This window comes from Bombina bombina, chromosome 5 (genome assembly GCF_027579735.1).
Source record: "Bombina bombina isolate aBomBom1 chromosome 5, aBomBom1.pri, whole genome shotgun sequence".
Lineage (NCBI taxonomy): Eukaryota > Metazoa > Chordata > Amphibia > Anura > Bombinatoridae > Bombina > Bombina bombina.
Genome location: NC_069503.1, coordinates 405,535,387 through 405,559,346, shown reverse-complemented (window position 1 = coordinate 405,559,346; position 23,960 = coordinate 405,535,387). Strand labels below are relative to the sequence as shown.

Sequence of the window (23,960 nt, the reverse complement as noted above, 5' to 3'; positions counted from 1 at the left end):
AGCGAGTAGGTTATTGCAGTAGTCAAGTCGGGAGATAACAAGGGAGTGGATTATTTGCTTTGTGGTGTCAGCACTCAGAAAAGCGTGAATTTTGGAAATATTGCGTAGATTGTTGCGGTAGGATGTAGAAAGCGATTGGATATGGGGGACGAAGGATAGATTTGAGTCAAGTGTGACTCTGAGGCAGTGGACTTGGGGCGATGGGGAAATGGTGATGCCGTCAACAGGGATAGAGAAGTCAGAAGTCGGCGTAGAACTTGAGGGGGGGGATAAGAAGGAGCTCAGTCTTGGACATGTTAATCTTTAGGTGGTGAGAGGCCATCCAGGAAGAAATACCAGATAAGCAGTCGCTGACATGAGAAAGGACAGAGGAAGAGAGAGCAGGGGTGGAGAGGTAGATCTGGGTGTCATCAGCATAGAGGTGAAATTTGAAGCCATAACTGTTGATAAGTTTACCCAGCGAAGAAGTATAGATGGAGAAGAGTAGAGGACCCAGAACAGATCCTTGAGGTACTCCAACAGACATAGGCATAGGAGAGGAGGAGTCACCGGCAAATGACACAGAAAAAGACCTGTGGGAAAGATAGGAGTGAATCCAGGAAAGAGCAGTGTCACAGAGGCCAGAAGAGCTAAGGGTCTGTAGGAGGAGGGGGTGGTCAACTGTGTTGAAGGCAGCTGAGAGGTCGAGTAAGATGAGTATAGAGTAGTGGCCAATATTTTTTGCAGAGAGAAGATCGTTTGTAACCTTGGTAAGGGCAGTCTCAGTTGAATGTTTTGGGCGGAAACCGGATTGCAGTGGGTCAAGCAAGGAGTTGGTGGACAGGAAGTGGGTTAGGCGATTGTAAACTAGTTTTTCAAGGAGTTTTGATGTTAGTGGAAGCAGTGATATGGGGCGGTAGCTTTCGGGAGAATTAGGGTCGAGGGAGGTTTTTTGAGTATGGGAGTGACTTTTGCGTGTTTGAAAGAAGATGGGAATGAGCCGGTAGAGAGAGATAGGTTGAAGATGTGGGTAAGAGCAGGAGTGAGGGTGGAAGATAGGGAGGGTATTAGATGGGAAGGGATAGGGTAGAGTGGGCAGGTAGTGAGGCGTGAGGAAGATAGTAAGGAAGAAACTTCATTCTCAGTGGCTGGATGGAAGATAGAGAGGGTGGCAGAGGGAGTAATTGGGCCTGTTGGAATATTGCAGGTTGGTGTTGGGATGTTGCTTCGGATAGTACGTGTTTTGTTTAAAAAGTAGTCTGCCAGGGCTTGAGCACTAAAGACAGACAGGGGTGGTGGAGCAGGTGGGTAGAGGAGAGAGTTAAAGGTGGAAAAGAGTTGTTTAGGGTTTGAGGAAAGAGTAGATATGAGAGAAGAGAAGTAGGTTTGCTTGGCTAAGTGAAGGGCAGAAGTGTATGAGCGAAGAATAAACTTATAGTGTATGAAATCAGGTTCAGAGTGAGTTTTCCTCCATTACGAGAGCATTTTTAAAAATAGCGTGTATGCTGAGCATGCCAGGGCTGTAACTGATTGCGTGGTGTTTTGTGCAGCTGGGGGGGGGGCAAGTATGTCTAGTGCAGAGGAGAGAGTTTTGTTATAGTGGGCTGTAGTGAGATCAGGGCAGGTTATAGTGTAAGTGTAAGGGAGGCGATTTTGAATGATTTTTTAAAATTGGAGCGGGTCCACAGCATGTGTATTTCTGCTGGTGCAGGGGCGGGATGGAGAAGTGGGTTTAGCTTTTGCATTAATATTATAGGTGACCAGGTGATGGTCTGAAATGGGAAAAGGGCGACGGGTGGTGTCAGATATAGAGCAGAGGTAGGAAAATACCAGGTCGATGGCATGTCCATCACGGTGAGTCGGGAGTAGGGTGGATTGTGAGAGACCGAAGGAGGATATGAGTGAAAGAAGTTTAGAGGCAGCGGGGGCAGATGGGTTGTCAATGGGAATGTTGAAGTCCCCAAGAATTAGGGTTGGTATATTTAAAGAGAGAAAGTGAGGAAGCCAGGCGGCAAAGTTGTCAAAGAATTGGGAGGTTGGTCCAGGAGGGCGATAGATGACTGCCACTTTGAGGGAGAGAGGGGAGAACAGGCAAATACAGTGGACTTCAAAGGAGGAGAAGGAGAGCGATGGGATTGGAGGTAGGTATTGATAAGTGCAGGAGGGGGAGAGCACTTATCAATACCTACCTCCAATCCCATCGCTCTCGTAGGAGACTACAGTAGAGGAGATCCAAGACAGGATCAACGCTTTAAAACTGGCTAATACCTTTATCTGTGATGCCAGCATGAAAGTAGTCCGTTTGGGTGCAAATATTTCTAGCTTTGCTGTTCTATCTCGCAGATCTCTGTGGCTAAAGTCTTGGTCTGCTGCCGTGGTGTCTAAACTTCTGTCTCTTCCCTTTAAGACTTTATTTGGTCCTGGTCTGGCTGAAATAATTTCCACAGTCACAGGTGGAAAAAGCAGGCTTTTGGACTGGGGAGCAGTTTGGGGTTTCTTTAAGAGCTCAGGGAATTTGGACTCAGAAGGAGTCTTCCCTCCCAAAAGAATAATACCCTACAGTTGAGAACAATCTTCAATGCACTTATGGCTTGGCTTCAATGAATTTGGTCCGGTTTGTCAGATTTCATTCATAAAACAGGGAGTTCCTTAGCTATGAAGGAGGAGACTCACATTCTTCAGTGGGTGGAGTCTCACAATTGTCACATTTCTGCCATCCACATACCAGGGGTGGACAACAGGGAAGCGGATTATCTGAGCAGGCAGATTTTTCATCCAGGGGGAGTGGGCCCTTTCAGCAGAATTATTCTCAATGATAACCCTCAGGTGGGGAGTTCAGGAGCTGGAACTGATAGCGTCTCATCTAAACGCCAAACTTTTAAAATACAGATTCAGATCAAGTGATCCGCAAGCAGCCCTGGTTGACGCTCTAGCGGTTCCATGGGACTAATCTACCTGTTTCCTCTGTTTGCCCTCCTTCCTCGGGTGATAGCCCTTGGCATCGCAGAATTTGGTTTGCTTTTCTACATCCAAACCTAGATTCTCTGAAGCTGACTGCTTGGAGATTGAACACCTAGTCTTGTTTAGATGAGGTTTTTCTGAGAAGGTTATTGATACCATGATTCAGGCTCGTAAGCTGGTAACTTGCAAGATTTACCATAAGGTGTGGTATTCATACCTTTACTGGTGCGAATCTAGGGGTTTCCCTTGGAGTCAGGTGAGGGTCCCTGCATTCTGTCTTTTCTTCAGGAGGGCCTGGAGAAGGGCTTCTCAGTCAGTACTCTGAAGGGCCAGATTTCTGCACTTTCGATTCTTTTGCATAAACATCTGGCCGACTTACCAGATGTTCATTCTTTTGTTCAGGCCTTGGTCAGAATCAGGCCTGTGTTTAAACCTGTTGCTCCTCCTTGGAGCCTTAATCTTGTTCTTAGGGTTCTGCAGCAGGCTTCGTTTGAGCCTATGCACTGTGTTGATATTAAGTTATTGTCTAGGAAAGTTTTGTTTCTTCTAGCTATTTCTTCTGCTCATAGAGTTTTAGAGCTTTCGGCTCTACAGTGTGACCCCCCTTATCTTATTTTCCATGCAGATAAGGCGGTCCTTTGTACCAAATTGGGATTTCTTCCTAAGGTGGTTTCAGATCGCAATATCAATCAGGAAATTGTCATTTCTTCGTTCTGTCCTAATCCTTTTCATAAGGAACATCTGTTACATAACCTGGGTGTAGGGTGTGCTTTGAAGCTCAATGTGCAGGCTACTAACGATTTTAGGTAATCCACTGCCCATTTTGTTGTGTTTTCTGGTAAACGTATACTCTTTCTTTTTGGTTGAGAAGTGTCATTTGGTTGGCCTATGGGACAGCTGGACAACAGCCTCCTGAAAGGATTACGGCTCATTCCACTAGGGCTGTCTCTTCTTCCTGGGCCTTTAAAAATGAGGCTTCTGTGGAACAAATCTGCAAAGCGGCCACTTGGTCTTGGTTGCATACTTTTTTCAAATTCTACAAATTCAATGTTTTTGCCTCTGCTGAGGCTTCGTTGGAGGAAAGTTCTTCAAGTGGTGGTGCCTTCTGTTTAGGTCTGCCCGTCTTGTTCTCCCTTCCATTCTGTATCCTCTAGCTTGGGTATTGGTCCCCACTAGTAATTAGAATGGATTTGTGGACTCTCCATGCCATTGGAAAGAAAACTAAATTCATGCTTATCTGATAAATCATTTTCTTTCCTGGCATGAAGAGTCCACGACTTGCCTTAATTTAAATTTTCTAAACTTTAGGCACCTCTATACCCTTTGTGTCCTCTTCTCTTTCCATATTTCTTCGGCTGAATGACTGGAGGATTGTGGAAAGTGGGAGGATACTTAAAGCTTTTGCTGAGGTGTTCTTTGCCTCCTCCTGGTGGCCAGGAGTTTAATTCCCACTAGTAATTAAAATGCCATGGAAAGAAAATAATTTATCGGGTAAGCATAAATTTTGTTTTTAAAAATAAAGCATCTTTAATTTTCTAATACAACTTTAATTAACATAAAAATGTATGATCCATGTATGTGTGTAGTTAATTATGTATTTATTTATTTTTTGTTACTCTAAAGCTTCCAGCTTTAAAGGCAAACTGTTCAACAAGACCTCTACAAAAAACAGGAAACACAAATGAAGACAAAATTACAAGTCACTGGCATGAATCAACTGAATCAGTAGAACTTGGTCTGTTCAGGTAGTTTATTGTTCCTTGTCTAATTGAAGATTAATGAACCCTTCAATTATTGTTGATTTTATTTAAAAATATAATGAGAGGTATTGAATATCTTTGAAAACAATATTTTCTTTTATAAGGTTGCAAATAAAAATAAATATATAAAGCAGCGCTAAATTAACACCAAAAATGATTAGATAGTAATGCAATACCTTAGGAAAAGACAATGGCACTACTCATAAATGATAAACGTTCCCGTCTGAAAATATTTTTAAATAATAATATATTAGGGATTGGTGCTTGTACTGGTCATAACTTTTACAAAAAAATCAGTACAGAAGAGTACAAATGTAGCACTCGTGAATTTTAATAATATTTAGTAAAAGTAATATTTTATTCCATTTTTCCACACATATTTTTCCTCAACGTTCACGAGTGCTACATTTGTACTCTTCTATCAGTTCTCAACTGATTTTTTGTAAATAGTAATGCAATACACCTATGACTCTAAAATCAGTTGTGTCAAATTAAAAAACCTATATCATATATTTTCATTCAGCATAAAGTGTAATCGCTGACAAACACTAAGTCAAAAAGTAGCAAATCAAAATTATGACAAATGTATGGCAAATAACCATCTAGATAGGATGCAATTCAATTGATCACAGTGTGTCATGTTTTATGTATGTTACCAGTTCCAAATAAATGAAGTCCACACCATATAAACAACCAGTTCCAAATATGTGGTATTAATTTGTACTTGCAAAATTCCAAATGCCTTGTGTCAGGGATGTTAAGCTGAATCCACAAATATTCCTGATGTGGAGCAATGAGAGTGCTGGCGTCAACAGAGCCTGAGCATCTTAGACAGGTTCAGATGCGATAACTGCAAACAGAGAGAACACAGCGCATCCCAAGATTCAAGTTTAAGTTTTATTCAATGATCACACGCATATGTAAAAATATACTTACAAGAAGTATATACTTAATAGGTACATAAAAAATCCTCCATATAGGAGTCCACAGTGTAGCGTTTCAACATGTCCTGAGAGCTAGCAGTTACTTAGATAGAACAGTACGCCTCCGGCGTTCAGTGTAGCTGATTCAAAAAATCCCGGTATCGTCCGGACTTTGTCAAGGGATAACTAGAACTCCCTGGGTTGTCTCTTATATAGTCATATACTTCTCCGTATTGGTCACATAATTTTTCCTTACATCTTCCTTTTTACTTTACTAATATGGATTACACATATTCGATCTAAAATATATACAGGCTCAATGTAAAAATACTATCGCTTCTATATTATAAATGCACATATATAAAAAAAACACAATTTTTCATATAAATAAAAAATGCATTGTAAAGAGAATTTGAATTATAAAAAAAATGATATTTAAACTTTATACTGCCTGTTGATTACTAAAACTATTTATAAATAGACATGTTAAAAGAATAATATCTATAACATATCACATGAAAGACAGATGGCACATTATGGGTCACCCATGTCAACTAAATACTGTTAGTCTAATTGATATAAACTCTATTATTTTCTAAACTTATTAAAACTTGAAAACTCTTCATAATTGCTTTAAAATATATTCACTCTCCCCTAAGCTCACTTAGCATATTGTTATATAGAGTCAATGGATCCAAAAGAAATTTATAAGAATGCTTGTATGTCTAAATCTATATTCAGACCCCTATGGTGTAAGCTATTAGTATTCTTGATACATAAAGTCATTTTTTTGTCTTAATTTTAGAAGTCTATTCTCTGTATTAGGAGGGATCCAATCTATTACTTGGATAGAGATCCCTCTTTCACTTTTACCATGCACTACTTTGAAATGGTTGGACACACTATGACTATGAAGTCCCTTCTTTATGTTGTACAGATGTTCACTAAATCTCATTTTGATCTTACTTTCCTGTGCCCCAGATAGATCAAATTACATCCACATATAAGGAGGTACATCTACACTTTATCTCAAATTGTTTTGTGTTGTTAAAATTATAAAATGTGTTTCCCTTTGAGATGTATTTACACAAGTTGCAATTCATTTTCCTAAATTTGCATGTTCCATTTGGTATAGAAAGCCAATTGTTCATAGTGTTATCAACCTGTATGTTTATCTGTGTGTTATTACTAATTTGTCATAATTTACTAGGAGCTAAATGATTTTTAGATTATTATTTCTTTCTTCTATAAAGGTAAGACAAGTCCACGGATTCATCCTTTACTTGTGGGATATTATCCTCCTGCTAACAGGAAGTGGCAAAGAGCACCACAGCAGAGCTGTCTATATAGCTCCTCCCTTAGCTCCACCCCCCAGTCATTCTCTTTGCCTACTCTAAGTACTAGGAAGGGTAAAGGTGATAAAATATTAGTTTTTAATTTCTTCAAGCAAGAGTTTATTTTAAATGGTACCAGTGTGTACTATTTACTCTCAGGCAGCAGATGGACGAAGACTGCTGTCTGGAGGATGATGATCTTAGCATTTGTAACTAAGATCCATTGCTGTTCCCACAGAGGCTGAGGAGTACAGGAAACTTCAGTGTGAGGAACGGTTTAATGCTATGCAGCAGTGAGGTATGTTCAGTCATATTTTTCTGGAGAGACTGTGTATTTCAGAAAGGCTGACATTATACCCAGGAGGGTAAGGGTAAGCAGTAATCCTAGAGCTAAAAGAAGGGCATTACTTAGCTTGCATATGGGGCCAATTACAAATATGGTTGACACTGAATTGCAAATGTTTGTGAGCAAACGTTTTTTTGATTTGGGAGTGCTTTAACGTTTTTGTGGGTAATAACGTTTTGGGCAACTTTATTGAGGGCACACATGGCTTAACTTTTGGGTCTCAGAACCCACATGGCTAGTTATAACCGCTCTGGTTCTTTGAGGCTGTGGAGACATCGAGTGAGATGGGCGGTGCCTATTTTCGCGCCTCAAATGTGCAGTTAGTTGTAATCAGCAAGCATCAAGCTCTGACTCCTGAGGGCCCTGGTGTATGTTTTGGACCAAATCAAAGCTTTTAACCCACATTTTCGATCCCTGAGGGCAGGTAGGGCCACAGCAGGGCTGTGGCAAGGTGCTGAGGGTGTTTTTTCCGGATCTGGGCCTATTTTCAATCCGGTTTGCAAATTAAGGGGTTAAATGTTAAACATTTTTGTGGGGCAATCTTAACTGCCTTTATTGTGTCTACATACAAAATTTTGAAAAATTTGGTGCATGTTTAGGCTGTTTTGCAGAACGTGTATGCTTTTTTTCTCTTAAAGGCGCAGTACCGTTTTTTAAGATTATTTTTTTCACTAAATTAAGTGTTTTCATGCTTGTTTGTAGTCATTACTAGCCTGTTCAACATGTCTGACATTGAGGAAAGTTAATGTTCAATATGTTTAGAAGCCATTGTGTAACCTCCACTTAGAATGTGTCCCTCATACACTGAAAGGTCAATAAATTGTAAATAACATATTTTAGCTACTAAAAGTATGTCGCAGGATGATTCTCAGTCAGAAGAGAATCAGGTTTTGCCATATAATTCTCCCCAAGTGTCACAACCGTTAATGCCCGCACAAGTGACGCCAAGTACTTCTAGTGCGTCTAATTCTTTCACCCTGCAAGATATGGCCGCAGTTATGAATACTATCCTCACAGAGATTTTATCTAAGCTGCCTGGGTTGCAGGGGAAGTGCAGTAGGTCTGGTGTGAGAACAAACGCTGAGCCCTCTAACGCTTTATTAGCCAAATCCGATGTACCCTCACAATGTTCTCAAGTGAGGGATTTGCTGGCTGAGGGAGAGATTTCTGATTCAGGAAATATGTTCCCTCAGACAGATTCAGATATGACGGCTTTTAAATTTAGACTAGAACACCTCCGCTTACTGCTCAGGGAGGTTTTAGCGACTCTGGATGATTGTGACCCTATTGTAGTTCCAGAGAAATTGTGTAAAATGGACAGATTCCTAGAGGTTCCTGCCTACACTGATGTTTTTCCGGTCCCTAATAGGATTTCAGCAATTGTTACTAAGGAGTGGGATAGACCAGGTATTCCGTTCGCTCCCCCTCCTACTTTTAAAAAAATCTTTCACATATCAGGCGCCGTGCGGGACTCGTGGCAGACGGTCCCTAAGGTGGAGGGAGCTATTTCTACCCTGGCTAAGCTTACAACTATACCTATTGAGGACAGTTGTGCTTTCAAAGATCCTATGGATAAAAAATTAAAGGGTCTTCTGAAGAAAATATTTGTTCATCAAGGTTTTCTTCTCCGACATATAGCGTGCATTGTTCCTGTAGCTACTGTAGCGTCCTTTTGGTTCAAGGCTCTGGAAGAGGCTCTTCAGGTTGAGACCCCATTAGATGATATTCTGGATAGAATTAGGGCTCTCAAGCTAGCTAATTCTTTCATTACAGATGCCACTTTTCAATTGGCTAAATTAGCGGCGAAGAATTCAGGTTTTGCCATTTTAGCGCGTAGAGCGTTATGGCTTAAATCCTGGTCTGCTGATGTGTCATCAAAAGCTAAGCTTTTAGCTATCCCTTTCAAGGGTAAGACCCTATTCGGGCCTGAACTGAAAGAGATAATTTAAGACATCACTGGAGGGAAAGTCCATGCCCTTCCTCAGGATAAGACGAATAAGATGAGGACCAAACAAAATAATTTTCGTTCCTTTCGAAACTTCAGAGGTCCAAAAAAGGTCCAAAAAAGGTGCTGCTGGGATTCACGCGTCTCTCCGTGGCGGAGAGGGCCTTTAGGAGGAGGGAGGGGCTCTGCCTCTATTGTGGGTTACAGGGCCACCTTTTGAAGTCTTGTCCTACACGGCCGGGAAACACTGACACCTAAGGTCCTGTCTGGGGCAGACCTTGGGTGGTTTATCCTCGTCCCCGGAACCACTTAAGGAGAAACCTTTGGTCAAGGTTGTCCTTTCCTGGGTGGACTCCTCCATAGTCACTCAGGCTCTTGTTGACTCCGGTGCTGTGGGCTATTTCATTGACAGTGCTTTTGTATCAAAGCACTCCATTCCTGTTTTGCCTCGGTCCGTTCCGCTTGCTATTGAGGCCATTGATGGCAGGCCCCTTCAGCCCGCACTCGTTACTCACGAAACTGCTCCGTTGTCCATGGCTCTTGGGGCTCTCCATTTTGAAACCCTCCAGTTCCAGGTTATAAACTCTCTGCATTTTCCGGTTGTTCTGGGTTATCCCTGGCTCCAAAAGCACAATCCCAGTCTCGACTGGCGCAGGTCCGAAATTTTGTCATGGTCCCCGCAATGTATTTCCACTTGTCTTTGGAAACCAGTTAAAGTCTTGTGCACTTCTTCGGTATCTCAATTGCCAGAGGAGTACAGAGAGTTCCTAAACGTTTTTGACAAGGTGCGTGCCGGTACGTTGCCTCCTCACCGGTCTTACGATTGTGCCATAGACCTGCAACCCGGAGCCATTCCTCCTCGGGGCCGGGTGTTCCATCTGTCTGTTGCAGAGAATTGTGCTATGGAGGAGTATGTTGCCGATGCTCTGTTGCGGGGGATCATCCGTAAATCCTGCTCTCCTGCAGGGGCTGGCTTCTTCTTTGTGAAGAAAAAGGGTGGCTAGTTAAGACCATGTATCGATTATAGGGGTCTTTATTAAACTTGATTTGAAAGGAGCGTACAATCTCGTTAGGATTAAGGAGGGCCACGAATGGAAAACAGCATTTAACACCAGGAGCGGGCATTATGAGTATCTTGTAATGCTCTTTGGCTTATGTAATGCTCCTGCTGTTTTCCAGGAATTTATTAATTATGTCCTACGAGATATGTTGCAACAGTGTGTTGTGGTGTACTTAGACGACATCCTCATACACTCACCCACACTTGAGGCTCATCGTTCTGATGTTACACAGGTACTTCAGAGACTACTTGAGAACGGCCTGTTTTTTAAACTCGAGAAATGTGAGCTCCATCAGACTCAAGTAAACTTCCTAGGTTATGTTATCTCCGTTGCAGGGTTCTCCATGGATCCTGACAAGTTATCTGCAGTTCTGCAGTGGCCTAGCCCAGTTGTTGTTCGGTCTATTCAATGTTTTTTGGGGTTCGCCAATTACTATAGAAAGTTTATTAAAAACTTTTCTTCCTTGGTCAAACCTCTCACAGACATGACCCGTAAAGAGAATGATCCACTCCATTGGTCACCTACTGCCATTAAGGCCTTTGATAGTCTTAAGACTGCCTTTGCTGCCGCTCCAGTTCTGGCTCATCCTAATCCTGTCCTGCCTTTCGTTCTTGAGGTCATTGCGTCTGAGACTGGAGTAGGTGCCCTCTTGTCTCAACGTCCTACGCCTGACGGTTCTTTGCATCCGTGTGGTTTCTTCTCTAGGAAATTGTCTCCAGTGGAGTGCAATTATGAAATTGGCGACAGGGAATTACTGTCTATAATTTTGGTACTTAAGGAATGGAGGCATCTTCTCGAGGGTACTAGCGTGCTAGTTCTCATTCTTACTGACCACAAGAATTTAACTTATCTATCTGAAGCAAAACGTTTGTCGCCCCGACAGGCCAGATGGACGCTATTTTTGTCTCGGTTTAATTATGTGGTCTCGTACCTGCTTGGTAGTAAGAATGTTAGGGCTGATGCCCTCTCTCGACAATTTTCGCCTCTGTCCAAGGAGGAGTCTGTACCTTCTCCTGTTATACCTCCTGACCATATTTTGGCTACCATACTTACTAATTTGACTTCTCCCTTTGGGGAGGAGATCCTGGCTGCACAAACCAATTCACCTCCTGAGAAACCTAGTGGTAAGTGTTTTGTTCCTGAGACTCTTCGAACTAAACTTTTGCACACTTACCACTATCCTAAAACTGCAGGTCACCCAGGCAAGAACCAAATGATTTGGTCTGTCACTCGACAATTCTGGTGGCCAGGTCTTCTTTCTGATATTGCTGCGTATGTTGCCTCCTGCTCAGTTTGTGCACAGAATAAGACTCCTTGACATCTTCCTGTGGGTCTTCTTCAACCTATTGCTAATGGTGAGCATCCTTGGACACATCTTTCCATGGACTTCATTGTCCAGCTGCCTGTTTCCAATGGCAATACTATTATCCTTATGGTGGTTGACCGTTTTTCTAAAATGTCACATTGCATTCCCTTGATGAAGCTGCCTACCGCTCAGGAGCTTGCTTCAATTTTTGCCCGGGAGGTCTTCCGTTTACATGGGTTACCCAAGGAGATAGTATCAGACCGGGATAGCCAATTTGTCTCCAGATTTTGGCGTTCCTTTTGTGCTCAAATGGGGATCCAGCTTTCCTTCTCCTCAGCATATCACCCTCAATCCAATGGGGCTGCGGAATGGTCTTATCAAGCTCTGGAACAGTTCCTCCGTTGCTATGTCTCGATCACCACAATAATTGGTCTTAACTGTTACCTTGGGCAGAGTTTGCTCGTAATAGTGCTATTAATGCTTCCTCCAAGTTATTATGGGTTTCAACCATCCTTGTTGCCCGATTCATTCATGTCTCACGGTATTCTGGCTTTGGAGGAGCATCTCCGCCAACTCCGTTCCACGTGGGTGCAGATTAAGGATTGCCTTCATCGTTCTATGCAGCGCCAAAAGTTCCAGGCTGATCGTAGGCGTCTCCCCGCACCTTCCTACCAGGTTGGTGAGAGAGTTTGGCTGTTCTCCCGCAACTTGAACCTTTGTGTGCCTTCCAATAAATTGGCTCTCCGTTATGTTGGTCCTTTTTGAATACTCCGACGGGTTATTCCTGTGGCTTACGCTCTTGACCTTCCTCCTGCTATGCGCATCTACAATGTTTTTCATGTCTCCCTCTTGAAACCATTGGTTTGTAATCGGTTTACCACTGTGTTGCCTCGTCCCCATCCTATCATTGTTGACAACCATGAGGAGTATGAGGTCAGCAGAATTATTGACTCTTGTATGTCCAGGGGCCATGTACAGTATTTGGTTCACTGGAGGGGCTACGGTCCAGAGGAGCGTTCTTGGGTTCCCTCCTCTGATGTTCATGCTCCTGCCCTCCTCCGTGCATTCCATGCCCGCTTCCCCAATAAGCCTTTTGTCCTCCCGCGGGGGAGGGGTCGTTGAGGGGAGGGTGCTGTCAGGGTTTTTTCCCTGTTGTGTTTGCCATGTGCTGCTGTCAGCCATTTTACTCACCTCTCTTCCTGTCTTGGTGCATTGTGGGGGATGCTGCTCATTGCCTGCACTTCCTTTTATGGCCAGACTGTTGTGCATCATCCATGTGAGACAGGATGCGGTCTCAGAATTGTGATGTCATCACTTATTATTTAAAGGGCCTCTGTTCAGTATGCTTTGCCCTTGCGTTGTCTGAGACCTGTTTGTGAGAGCTCCTGTGTATTACCTGGTTGCCTGAAGTCCTTCCTGGTTCTTGATCTCTGGCTTGTTCCTGACTCTGCTGTTTTCCTTGTTCCTGATTCCGGCTCGTCTGACTATTCGCTTTGGCTCCTGACTCGGCTCGTCTGACTACCAGCTCTGGTTTTGACTCCTGGCTTGTTATTTGAATTGTGGACTTTTTATTATTTTTTGCTATTAATAAAGGTGTCATTATTTTTGCACTTCTCGTCTCAGTCTGATTCCTGGCACCCTGACAAGCTTGCAGCAGGAGGAGATGGTCCTCAGTGTCCCTCCGCGCAGGACACTGAGGCTGAAGCATTTACTCTTGGTGTTCACTGAGACTGGAGGGATTGGACCGGAGCTCTTCCGTTAAGTCCCTTACAAAAAAGAACTTTTGTGTAGTTAGTGATAACGTGTGGTGAAAATAAATAGTGCAAAAGAAGGATATTTTTTATATAAATAAAGTGTATAATACTATCAATTTGTATGCATCAGATTACATTCAATATATATTCTTATTTGTGTTTAAGCTTAAAGGGACAGTCAACCATAGAATTGTTATTGTTTTAAAAGATAGATAATCCCTTTATTACTCATTCCCCAGTTTTGCATAACCAACACAGTTATATTAATGTACTTTTTACCTTTGTGATTACCTTGTATCTAGGAGCCTTTTTCCAGCCCCCTGATCACATGACTGTGACTGTTTATTATCTATTGTCTTAAATTTAGCATTGTATTGTGGTAGATCTTAAATAACTTTCTGTGCCTGAACACAGTGTTATCTATATAGCCCACGTGTACTTTCTGTCTCTTTGTGTTGAAAAGAGATTTAAAAAGCATGTGATAAGAGGCAGCCCTCAAAGGCTTAGGAATTAGCATATGAGCCTACCTATGTTTAGTTTAAACTAAGAATACCAAGAGAAAAAAGCAAATTTGATGATAAAAGTAAATTGGAAAGTCTATTAAAATTAAAAGTCCTATCTGAATAATGAAAGTTTAATTTATACTTGACTGTCCCTTTAATCTGATTTTTTATTTATTTATTTTTTTATAAATGATCTAGTTATAAAAAAACCCCATAATTATTATATTCATTTTGACCTAGCGGTTGTACTGTATTCAGTAAGTGCATCCATTTACATTCAGCTTTTAAGAGTGAATTTTCAAGATTGCCACCCCGTATTCCCAGAGATACCTTCTGTACCACTGTAAATTTCAGATGATCATGTTTACTCTTATGTGCATGTAAAAAGTGTCTTGCTACACTTGTTATTTTTCTTCCCTTTGAGAGATCACTTTCGGCATTTTTGATGTTATTTTTATGTTCTAAAATTCCTGCAAGTGCTTCTCTGGTAGTCATACCTACATAGGCTTTCTCACATTTACAATATAAGACATAAATTACTCCAGAGGATCTACATGTAAAATGTTGTTGTATTCTGTGAATTTTACCATATTTATCTTTCAATTCTTTACTTTTTTTGACTAAGGGACATACTGAACAAGTACCACAAGGGTACATGCCAGGGTTGGTGTCAATTTTTCTAGGATAGTGCACATAATGGCTTCACACTAGTTGATCCTTTAAGTTTCTTGGTCTCCTATAGCCAATGTTTACTCTATCACAAATTATTCCTTTGAGATCAGGATCACTTTGGAGAATATGCCAATTCTCATTTAAAATGTTAACTACCTGGTACATCTGGGGATTATAGGTGGTTATCAATATTGGTATATTGATTGAATCATTTTTACTTTTAGGGTGAAGAAGTTTTTGTTATTCTGTTTTTAATGGTCTGAATTTGGCTTTTTTGACACATCTCTTACTATAGACTTTTTGTAATAACCTAGTTGTTAATGCTTTACTTTCTTCTTCAAAGATATCAACATTCTAGCAATTTCTCCTAAGTCTTAAAAATTCACCATAAGGTATAGCTTTTAGTGTTCCTTGGGGGTGAGCACACTAATAAGTTTAACCCTTGAATTTTGATTACAAAAGACATTATCCTTCGCACCCCCCTTCTCTTTACTAAAGTATTAATAGCTAGGTTTTCCTAGTATCTCCTAAGAGGGATTTATAAGTACTAAAAATGAATTTACAACAGGATTTAATATTAAGGCACCAAAAAAAGGATAAAGGAACTTAATCAAATGTTCGATATTACTAACACTGAAAACGTTAAAATTACAGAAGATGAACTTAATAATACTCTCTGTAAATTACACCAGACATTGTACAAACAGACCAAACATTGGTGGAATTGGCACTTCTTTGAGAAGTATGTTGAAAAAGGTATCATACCGAGAGGCCTCTGAATTAAAGTATTTCCAGCTTTTACTTTAAATAATGAACAATTAGTGAAACAATGGGAAAACACACATAACTGATTGTTCTTCTAAACTAATACAAATAATCATTCAATATGACACTTTGGAGCTGAACAAATTAGATGCAAAAATTAAAGAACAAAATTAATTGTTAAAGAAGTTTAAAGATAAATTTGAATTTGTGGATAAATATCAAACATTTCAAAAAGAATTAGACAAACTTGAGACTGAGTTAATACAAACCAAAAAACAGAAATTACAAAGAGATATAGATGATTTTCAACATCAGATAGTTTATAAATGGAAATATTCCTCCAATAGAATGAGATATAATAGACATCTCATAAGAGAGGACAATAGTAGCACTGACACAGAGACTGACATATTTGACAATGAAAGTATTAGTACAAATATCAATGAAATACCTTCAAGGAGTACCAATGAACCCACGGCCAGTAGTAATACAAGACCTATATCTAATTTTTAAGGGTTTAGTAAAACTGAGGCTGTGGGTATTTTACATAAAATGGAAAATTCAAGAACAAGGGGTCATGAGCTCAAGCTAAAGGGTAGTAGATTCAGGTGTAATTTGAGGAAGCACTTCTTTACAGAAAGAGTGATTGATTTATGGAATAAACTTCCTCAAGAGGTAGTAGCAACAAACACTGTGGGGGACTTTAAAAATGCATGGGACAAGCATAAGGCTATCCTACGAACTAGATAAGTTTATACTTTTAGGTAAGGTCGGGCAGATTTGCTGGGCCTATGGCTCTTATCTGCCGTCAATATCTATGTTTCTATGTTTCTATGTTTCTATGTAATTCTACCAATAGTGGGGTGTCTTTTTTAGCCAAAAGTCAAAGACAAAAACAGGTGACAAATACAACATCCACGCCAGAGCTAGTAACAACGAGAGGGAACAAGAGGAAGAACACAGGGCCCCAAAGGCAGTCAGAGAGGAAGAGAGAAATGTGTCCCTTTACAAAAATCAGGACAAACTCCTAAGGATAATTAATTTAACTGATCATACATTAACAAGAGAACATGAAACAGTACTCTCAAAAGGCCTAACTTTTTGCCTCACCAATGAATGAAATAACTAACGGCTAGATTACGAGTTCTGTGTTAGGTTAAAAAAGCAGCGTTAAGAGGTCCTAATGCTGCTTTTTAACACCCGCTGGTATTACGAGTCTTGCAGGTACAGGTGTACCGCTCACTTTTTTGGCCAGACTTGTAAATACAGCAAAATACACTTACGTAAATTGCGTATCCTCTTTTTTCAATGGGACTTCCATAGTGCCGGTATTACGAGTCTGCCAAAAAGTGAGCGGTAGACCCTCTCCTGTCAAGACTGGTACCGCATTTTAAAGTCAGTAGTTAAGAGTTTTACACTACAACGCCGTAGCATAAAACTCTTAACTAAAGTGCTAAAAAGTACACTAACACCCATAAACTAGATATTAACCCCCAAACCGAGGCCCCCCCCCACATCGCAAACACTAAAATAAAAATTTTAACCCCTAATCTGCTGAACCGGACATCGCCGCCACTATAATAAATATATTAACCCCTAAACCGCCACACTCCTGCATCGCAAACACTAGTTAAATATTATTAACCCCTAATCTGCCGTCTCTAACATCGCCAACACCTACCTACATTTATTAACCCCCTAATCTGTCGCCCCCAACGTTGCTGCCACTATATTAAAATCCCCTAACCCCTAAATCTAAGTCTAACCCTTACCCTAACACCCCCAACTTAAATATAATTTAAATAAATCTAAATAAATATAACTATCATTAACTAAATTATTCCTATTTAAATCTAAATACTTACCTATAAAATAAACCCGAAGCTAGCTACAATATAACTAATAGTTACATTGTAGCTATCTTAGGGTTTATTTTTATTTTACAGGCAAGTTTGTATTTATTTTAAGTAGGTATAATAGTTACTAAATAGTTATTAACTATTTAATAACTACCTAGTTAAAATAAAGACAAATTTACCTGTAAAATAAATCCTAACCTAAATTACACTAACACTACACTATAATTAAATTAATTCCCTAAATTAAATACAATTAAAATGATCTAATTACAAAACAAACACTAAATTGCAGAAAATAAAAAACAAATTACAAGATTTTTAAACTAATTACACCTAATCTAATCCCCCTAACAAAATAAAAAAAGCCCCCCAAAATAAAAAAAGTCCTACCCTACACTAAATTACAAATAGCCCTTAAAAGGGCCTTTTGCGGGGCATTGGCCCAAAGTAATTGGCTCTTTTACCTGTAAAAAAAAAATTACAAATCCCCCCAACATTAAAACCCACCACCCACACAACCAACCCTACTCTAAAACCCACCCAATACCCCCTTAAAAAAAGTCCCTTCAATTCTATCATCCAATCGGAATTAAGTTAGAAAAAATCCAATTGAGCTGATTGGAACAGCCAATAGAATGCCAGCTCAATCCTATTGGCTGATTGTATCAGCTAATAGGATTGAACTTCAATCCTATTGGCTGATTGCATCAGCCAATAGGATTTTTTCTACCTTAATTCCGATTGGCTGATAAAATTCTATCAGCCAATCGGAATTGAAAGGACACCATCTTGGATGACGTCATTTAAAGGAACCTTCATTTCAGAAGAGCCGTCGGATGAAGAGGATGCTCTGCGTTGGATGTCTTGAAGATGGACCCACTCTGCGCCGGATGGATGAAGATAGAAAATGCCGTCTGGATGAAGACTTCTGCCCGTCTGGAGGACCACTTCGCCCGACTTGGATGAAGACTTCTCCCGGCTTCGTTGAGGACTTCAGCCTGGTTGGATGAAGACTTCTCCCAGTAAGGTGATCTTCAAGGGGTTAGTGTTAGGTTTTTTTAAGGGGGTATTGGGTGGGTTTTAGAGTAGGGTTGGTTGTGTGGGTGGTGGGTTTTAATGTTGGGGGGGGATTTGTAATTTATTTTACAGGTAAAATGGCTGATTACTTTGGGGCAATGCCCCGCAAAAGGCCCTTTTTAGGGCTATTTGTAATTTAGTGTAAGGTAGGGCTTTTTTTTATTTTGGGGGGGCTTTTTTATTATGTTAGGGGGATTAGATTAGGTGTAATTAGTTTAAAAATCTTGTTATTTAATAATATTTAATAACTATTGTACCTAGTTAAAATAAATACAAACTTGCCTGTAAATAAAAATAAACCCTAAGATAGATACAATGTAACTATTAGTTATATTGTAGCTAGCTTAGGGTTTATTTTATAGGTAAGTATTTAGTTTTAAATAGGAATAATTTAGTTAATGATAGTAATTTTTATTTCAATTTCTTTTAATTATATTTAAGTTAGGGGGTGTTAGGTTTAGGGTTATACTTAGGTTTAGGCGTTAATAACTTTAATATAGTGGCGGCGACGTTGGGGGCGGCAGATTAAGGGTTAATAAATGTAGGTAGGTGTCGGCGATGTTAGGGCCGGCAGATTAGCGGTTAATAATATTTAACTAGTGTTTGTGAGGCGGGAGTGCAACGGTTTAGGGGTTAATATGTTTATTATAGTAGCAGCGACGTTGGGGGCGGCAGATTAGGGGTTAAAAATTGTAGGTAGGTTGCAGCGACATTGGGGGTGGCAGATTAGGGGTTAATAAATATAATGTAGGTGTCAGCGATGTTGGGGGCAGCAGATTAGGGGTTCATAAGTATAATGTAGGTGGCGGTGGTGTCCGGAGTGGCAGATTACGGGTTAATAATTATAATGTAGGTGTTGGCAATGTCAGGGACGACAGATTAGGGGTTAATAAGTGTAAGATTAGGGGTGTTTAGACTCGGGGTTCATGTTAGGGTGTTAGGTGTAGACATAAAATTTATTTCCCCATAGGAATCAATGGGGCTGCGTTAAGGAGTTTTACACTGTTTTTTTTGTAGGAGTTAGACTTCTTTTCAGCCGGCTCTCCCCGTTGATTCTTATGGGGAAATCATGCACGAGCACTTTACACCAGCTCACCGCTAACGTAAGTAGTGCTGATATTGGAGTGCGGTAATGAGTAAAATTTTGCTCAACGCTCACTTCTTGTCTGGTTTGTAAAAACCCGTAATACCAGCGCTGTCTGTAAGTGAGCGGTGAGCATAAACTGCTCGTTAGCAGCGCACAGCCTCTAACGCAAAACTTGTAATCTAGGTGTAAAGATCTACAATTATTCTCACGCAAATTACTGCTTAAAAAAGCTGTACTCTAAGCAAAGCGATTCCTTCCTATCCAAGGAAGATCTAGAAACTTTAAAAGACCTTGAATATTTATTAGAAACAAATGATATGGAATATCATAACAATCAATGGAAGAAGGATTTGAAACCTAAATCCACATTTATGCCTTCTTTCTCGTTATAACTACAGGTTAATGTATTCTCTCAGATTGTCAGTAATAAAATTCAAGAATTACCTATATACAATGTTAATCACAATCTTTCAAATTCTGAAAAACATGTCCTCAGGGAAATAAGATCCTGGACTGACACTATAATCAAGTTATCGGACAAGAGTGGAAATATAGTTCTTAGGTCCAAAACTGAGTACGTAGCGGAAGCCATGAGGCAATTGACTAATGAAGACTGTTATAAAAAGTTGTTGTTCAATCCACAATCAGAATATACAGAACAATACAACAAATTTATTTTACAGTCCTGGAACAATAAAATAATTAAAAATACGGAAAAAAAACTTTTTGATTAAAAAAAATCCTACCCTGGCTACTATCTACTTCCTGCCTAAGTTCATAAAAACCTTACCAAACCACCAGGCAGACCAATTGTGTCTAGAAACAATAATTTAACAGAAGCAGCGAGCAAATACGTTGACCAAAGACTTCGAGAATATCTAACCTGTATGCCATCCTATGTTCGTGATACAATGGAAGTTTTGCAAATCCTCCAGAACTGACATCTCAATTCAGATACTTTACTGGTCACTGCTGATGTGGAATCTTTATATACCAGTATCAGACATGATGACGGTTTAGAAGCTGTAAGATATTTTCTGTCCACCAATAAACATGAAAGTAAAGAACATAATGAGTTTGTCATTTCACTTTTAAAATATGTATTGACCCACAATATCTTTACCTTCAAGGATAACTTCTTTTTACAGGTACAAGGTACCGTAATGGGCACCTCATGTGCACCTATATATGCTAATTTGTTTTTAGGCTTCTGGGAACATAATGTATTTTTTTTTAGCTGGTATGGAATAATTTACTAATCATGTACCCCTTTGGTTAAGGTACATTGATGATGTGCTCTTCCTATGGGAAGGCACACAGGCACATCTGGATGAATTTCTATCCATACTTAATACTAATAAATTCAATATCAAATTAACACATGAAGCAAATTTACAAAAAAATAATTTTTCTTGATTTAACAACAATAAAAAATGAAGATGGGACCATTAATACCAAAGTCTTCAGAAAAGAAACATCGACCAATACATATAACAAGTGCTAACCCCCAAGGAACACTAAAAGCTATACCTTATGGTGAATTTTTAAGACTTAGGAGAAATTGCTAGAATGTTGATATCTTTGAAGAAGAAAGTAAAGCATTAACAACTAGGTTATTACAAAAAGTCTATAGTAAGAGATGTGTCAAAAAAGCCAAATTCAGAGCATTAAAAACAGAATAACAAAAACTTCTTCACCCTAAAAGTAAAAATGATTCAATAAATATACCAATATTGATAACCACCTATAATCCCCAGATGTACCAGGTAGTTAACATTTTAAATGAGAATTGGCATATTCTCCAAAGTGATCCTGATCTCAAAGGAATAATTTGTGATAGAGTAAACATTGGCTATAGGAGACCAAGAAACTTAAAGGATCAACTAGTGTGAAGCCATTATGTGCACTATCCTAGAACAAATGACACCAACCCTGGCATGTACCCTTGTGGTACTTGTTCAGTATGTCCCTTAGTCAAAAAAGGTAAAGAATTGAAAGATAAATATGGTAAAATTCACAGAATACAACAACATTTTACATGTAGATCCTCTGGAGTAATTTATGTCTTGTATTATAAATGTGAGAAGCCTATGTAGGTATGACTACCAGAGAAGCACTTGCAGGAATTTTAGAACATAAAAATAACATCAAAAATGCCGAAAGTGATCTCTCAAAGGGAAGAAAAATAACAAGTGTAGCAAAACACTTTTTACATGCACATAAGAGTAAACATGATCATCTGAAATTTACAGTGGTACAGAAGGTATCTCTGTGAATACGGGGTGGCAATCTTGAAAATTCACTCTTAAAAGCTGAATGTAAATGGATACACTTACTGAATACAGTACAACCGCTAGGTCTAAATGAATATAATAATTATTTTTTTTTTATAACTAGATCATTTATAAAAAAAAAAAATCAGATTAAAGGGACAGTCAAGTATAAATTAAACTTTCATTATTCAGATAGGACTTTTAATTTTAATTGACTTTCCAATTTACTTTTATCATCAAATTTGCTTTTTTCTCTTGGTTTTCTTAGTTTAAACTAAACATAGGTAGGCTCATATGCTAATTTCTAAGCCTTTGAGGGCTGCCTCTTATCACATGCTTTTTAAATCTCTTTTCAACAGAAAGAGACAGAAAGTACATGTGGGCTATATAGATAACACTGTGTTCAGGCACAGAAAGTTATTTAAGATCTAGCACAATACAATGCTAAATTTAAGACAATAGATAATAAACAGTCACAGTCATGTGATCAGGGGTCTGGAAGAAGGTTCCTAGATACAAGGTAATCACAAAGGTAAAAAGTACATCAATATATCTGTGTTGGTTATGCAAAACTGGGGAATGAGTAATAAAGGGATTATCTATCTTTTAAAACAATAACAATTCTATGGTTGACTGTCCCTTTAATCTTAAACACAAATAAGAATATATATTGAATGTAATCTGATGCATACCAATTGATAGTATTATACACTTTATTTATATAAAAATATCCTTCTTTTGCACTATTTATTTTCACCACACGTTATCACTAACTACACAGTGATTGTTTGATCTCTTAGGCAACAGTCATCACGGAATGTTTATGTTCATATTTAAATATGTCCACTTCATATGTTAAGAGTATCACCTTCTTATTTTCACTCAACACTCTCACATATGTAGGAAATTCCTTCTTCATGTTATAATGTAAAAGAGATCACTTTTTATTCACATAAATTTACGGTTGTATTGATCTAATTACCAAACAGGTCACTAATTTATAAGTTTTGCAGACAGCAAACATCTTAGCAAGTGCTTATGTTTCTAAACAATAAATATTCGACTCTATATTGGTCAATCATAAAGTCAATTTAGAGCGATAAAAATTAAGTTTGCATCCAAGTTCCATCATTTTTGTGTACTCACTCTTTGTGATTATTATATATAACAATTGTGACTACATTAATGCGCTTATGTTTATACGATTTTATTTAGCCTCATATAGTATATTCACACAGGGTATCCATTACTATTCAACGTTAATTCCCAATATCCAAAGAAAAGTCTGAATAGCCAGTTTATAATTGGCCAAGAAAGTGATGACGTCATAACATACTTCCTATTGGGTATCCATCAATAGAAGACAGAGTGTATACCTATTGAGAGATGAACGATTCAGCAAAATGTATCCTATCTTGTAAAAGAGGCGGGCACATTGATGTGAGATAAACCGCCTTGTCCTGCCGGCGCGTACCCCTCCGAAAAAGTGTTATGTGAAACGCGCGCCAGGGGCACTATCACAAGGTCACAGTAGTCTCTTTTAAAATTGCTTGCTCAGTACTTTAACTTGATATCTCATCTAAATGCATCTGCAGTTAAATATAAAAGTAATACAGGTCCCCGCTATAGAAGGGAATTTTTTCAGCATAGTGTGTGTATGTTTTTAGCAAAAGGCAGCGTCTGCATTGATAGTTACCAACTGTTGGCGGTTTTAACAGTGCTAGGGATACTTTGCACATTGAAGACGCTCCAAACTACTTTGGCATATTAGACATTGATGTAATAAATCTTTGCAAGTATCTGTGATAAGATTCAGTACTGGATAGTGTTTGGACCGATAGTTATTATAAAATTTTGGCTGTTTTTACAGCACTATTAATATCCACAATATTTATAACGTTCCAACATCATCTGATCATAATAAACCCCAATGTGGGACATATATATCACACTTTAAGGGTAGGCTATTTTTAGCCTGGTACAAGTAAGTGATGTTACACTATAGCTGCCATTGACAAACACAAGACTCACATGTCAATTACTATTGTCACTGCTGTCTGTAATTTTATTAACAAGAGTAGCAACTGATTTGAGACAAATATATACTTTGTTGTGAAACCGATACACATGTATCAGTATATGTAAATAAATGATTTTTATAGATACTCACAGTATTTTAGTTGAGTGATTATCTCATTTTTTGACATTTTAATCTAATATATCGGTCTCTACATAAATAACAATAACTGATAATATCTTTTGATAATTTTTTATTTGCTACTTTTTATATTTGCCTTTGCATTTCAATTGACATTAAATTCAATGGCATAACCTTATAAGAGGGATATTTATTAA

General features: G+C 39.0%; 1 protein-coding gene across 1 annotated transcript in view; it reads left to right on the top strand.

Moving 5' to 3' along the window:
* Positions 1-4,505: 4,505 nt before the first annotated feature.
* The window catches only part of NEK10 (NIMA related kinase 10), a 1,556,164-nt gene continuing 1,536,709 nt past the window's right edge, over positions 4,506-23,960 (top strand). Inside the window, exons 1-2 of the mRNA XM_053715742.1 lie at positions 4,506-4,514; positions 4,564-4,685. Of these exons, the coding sequence (XP_053571717.1) occupies positions 4,506-4,514; positions 4,564-4,685 (131 nt within the window). The remainder of the gene's footprint in view (positions 4,515-4,563; positions 4,686-23,960) is intronic.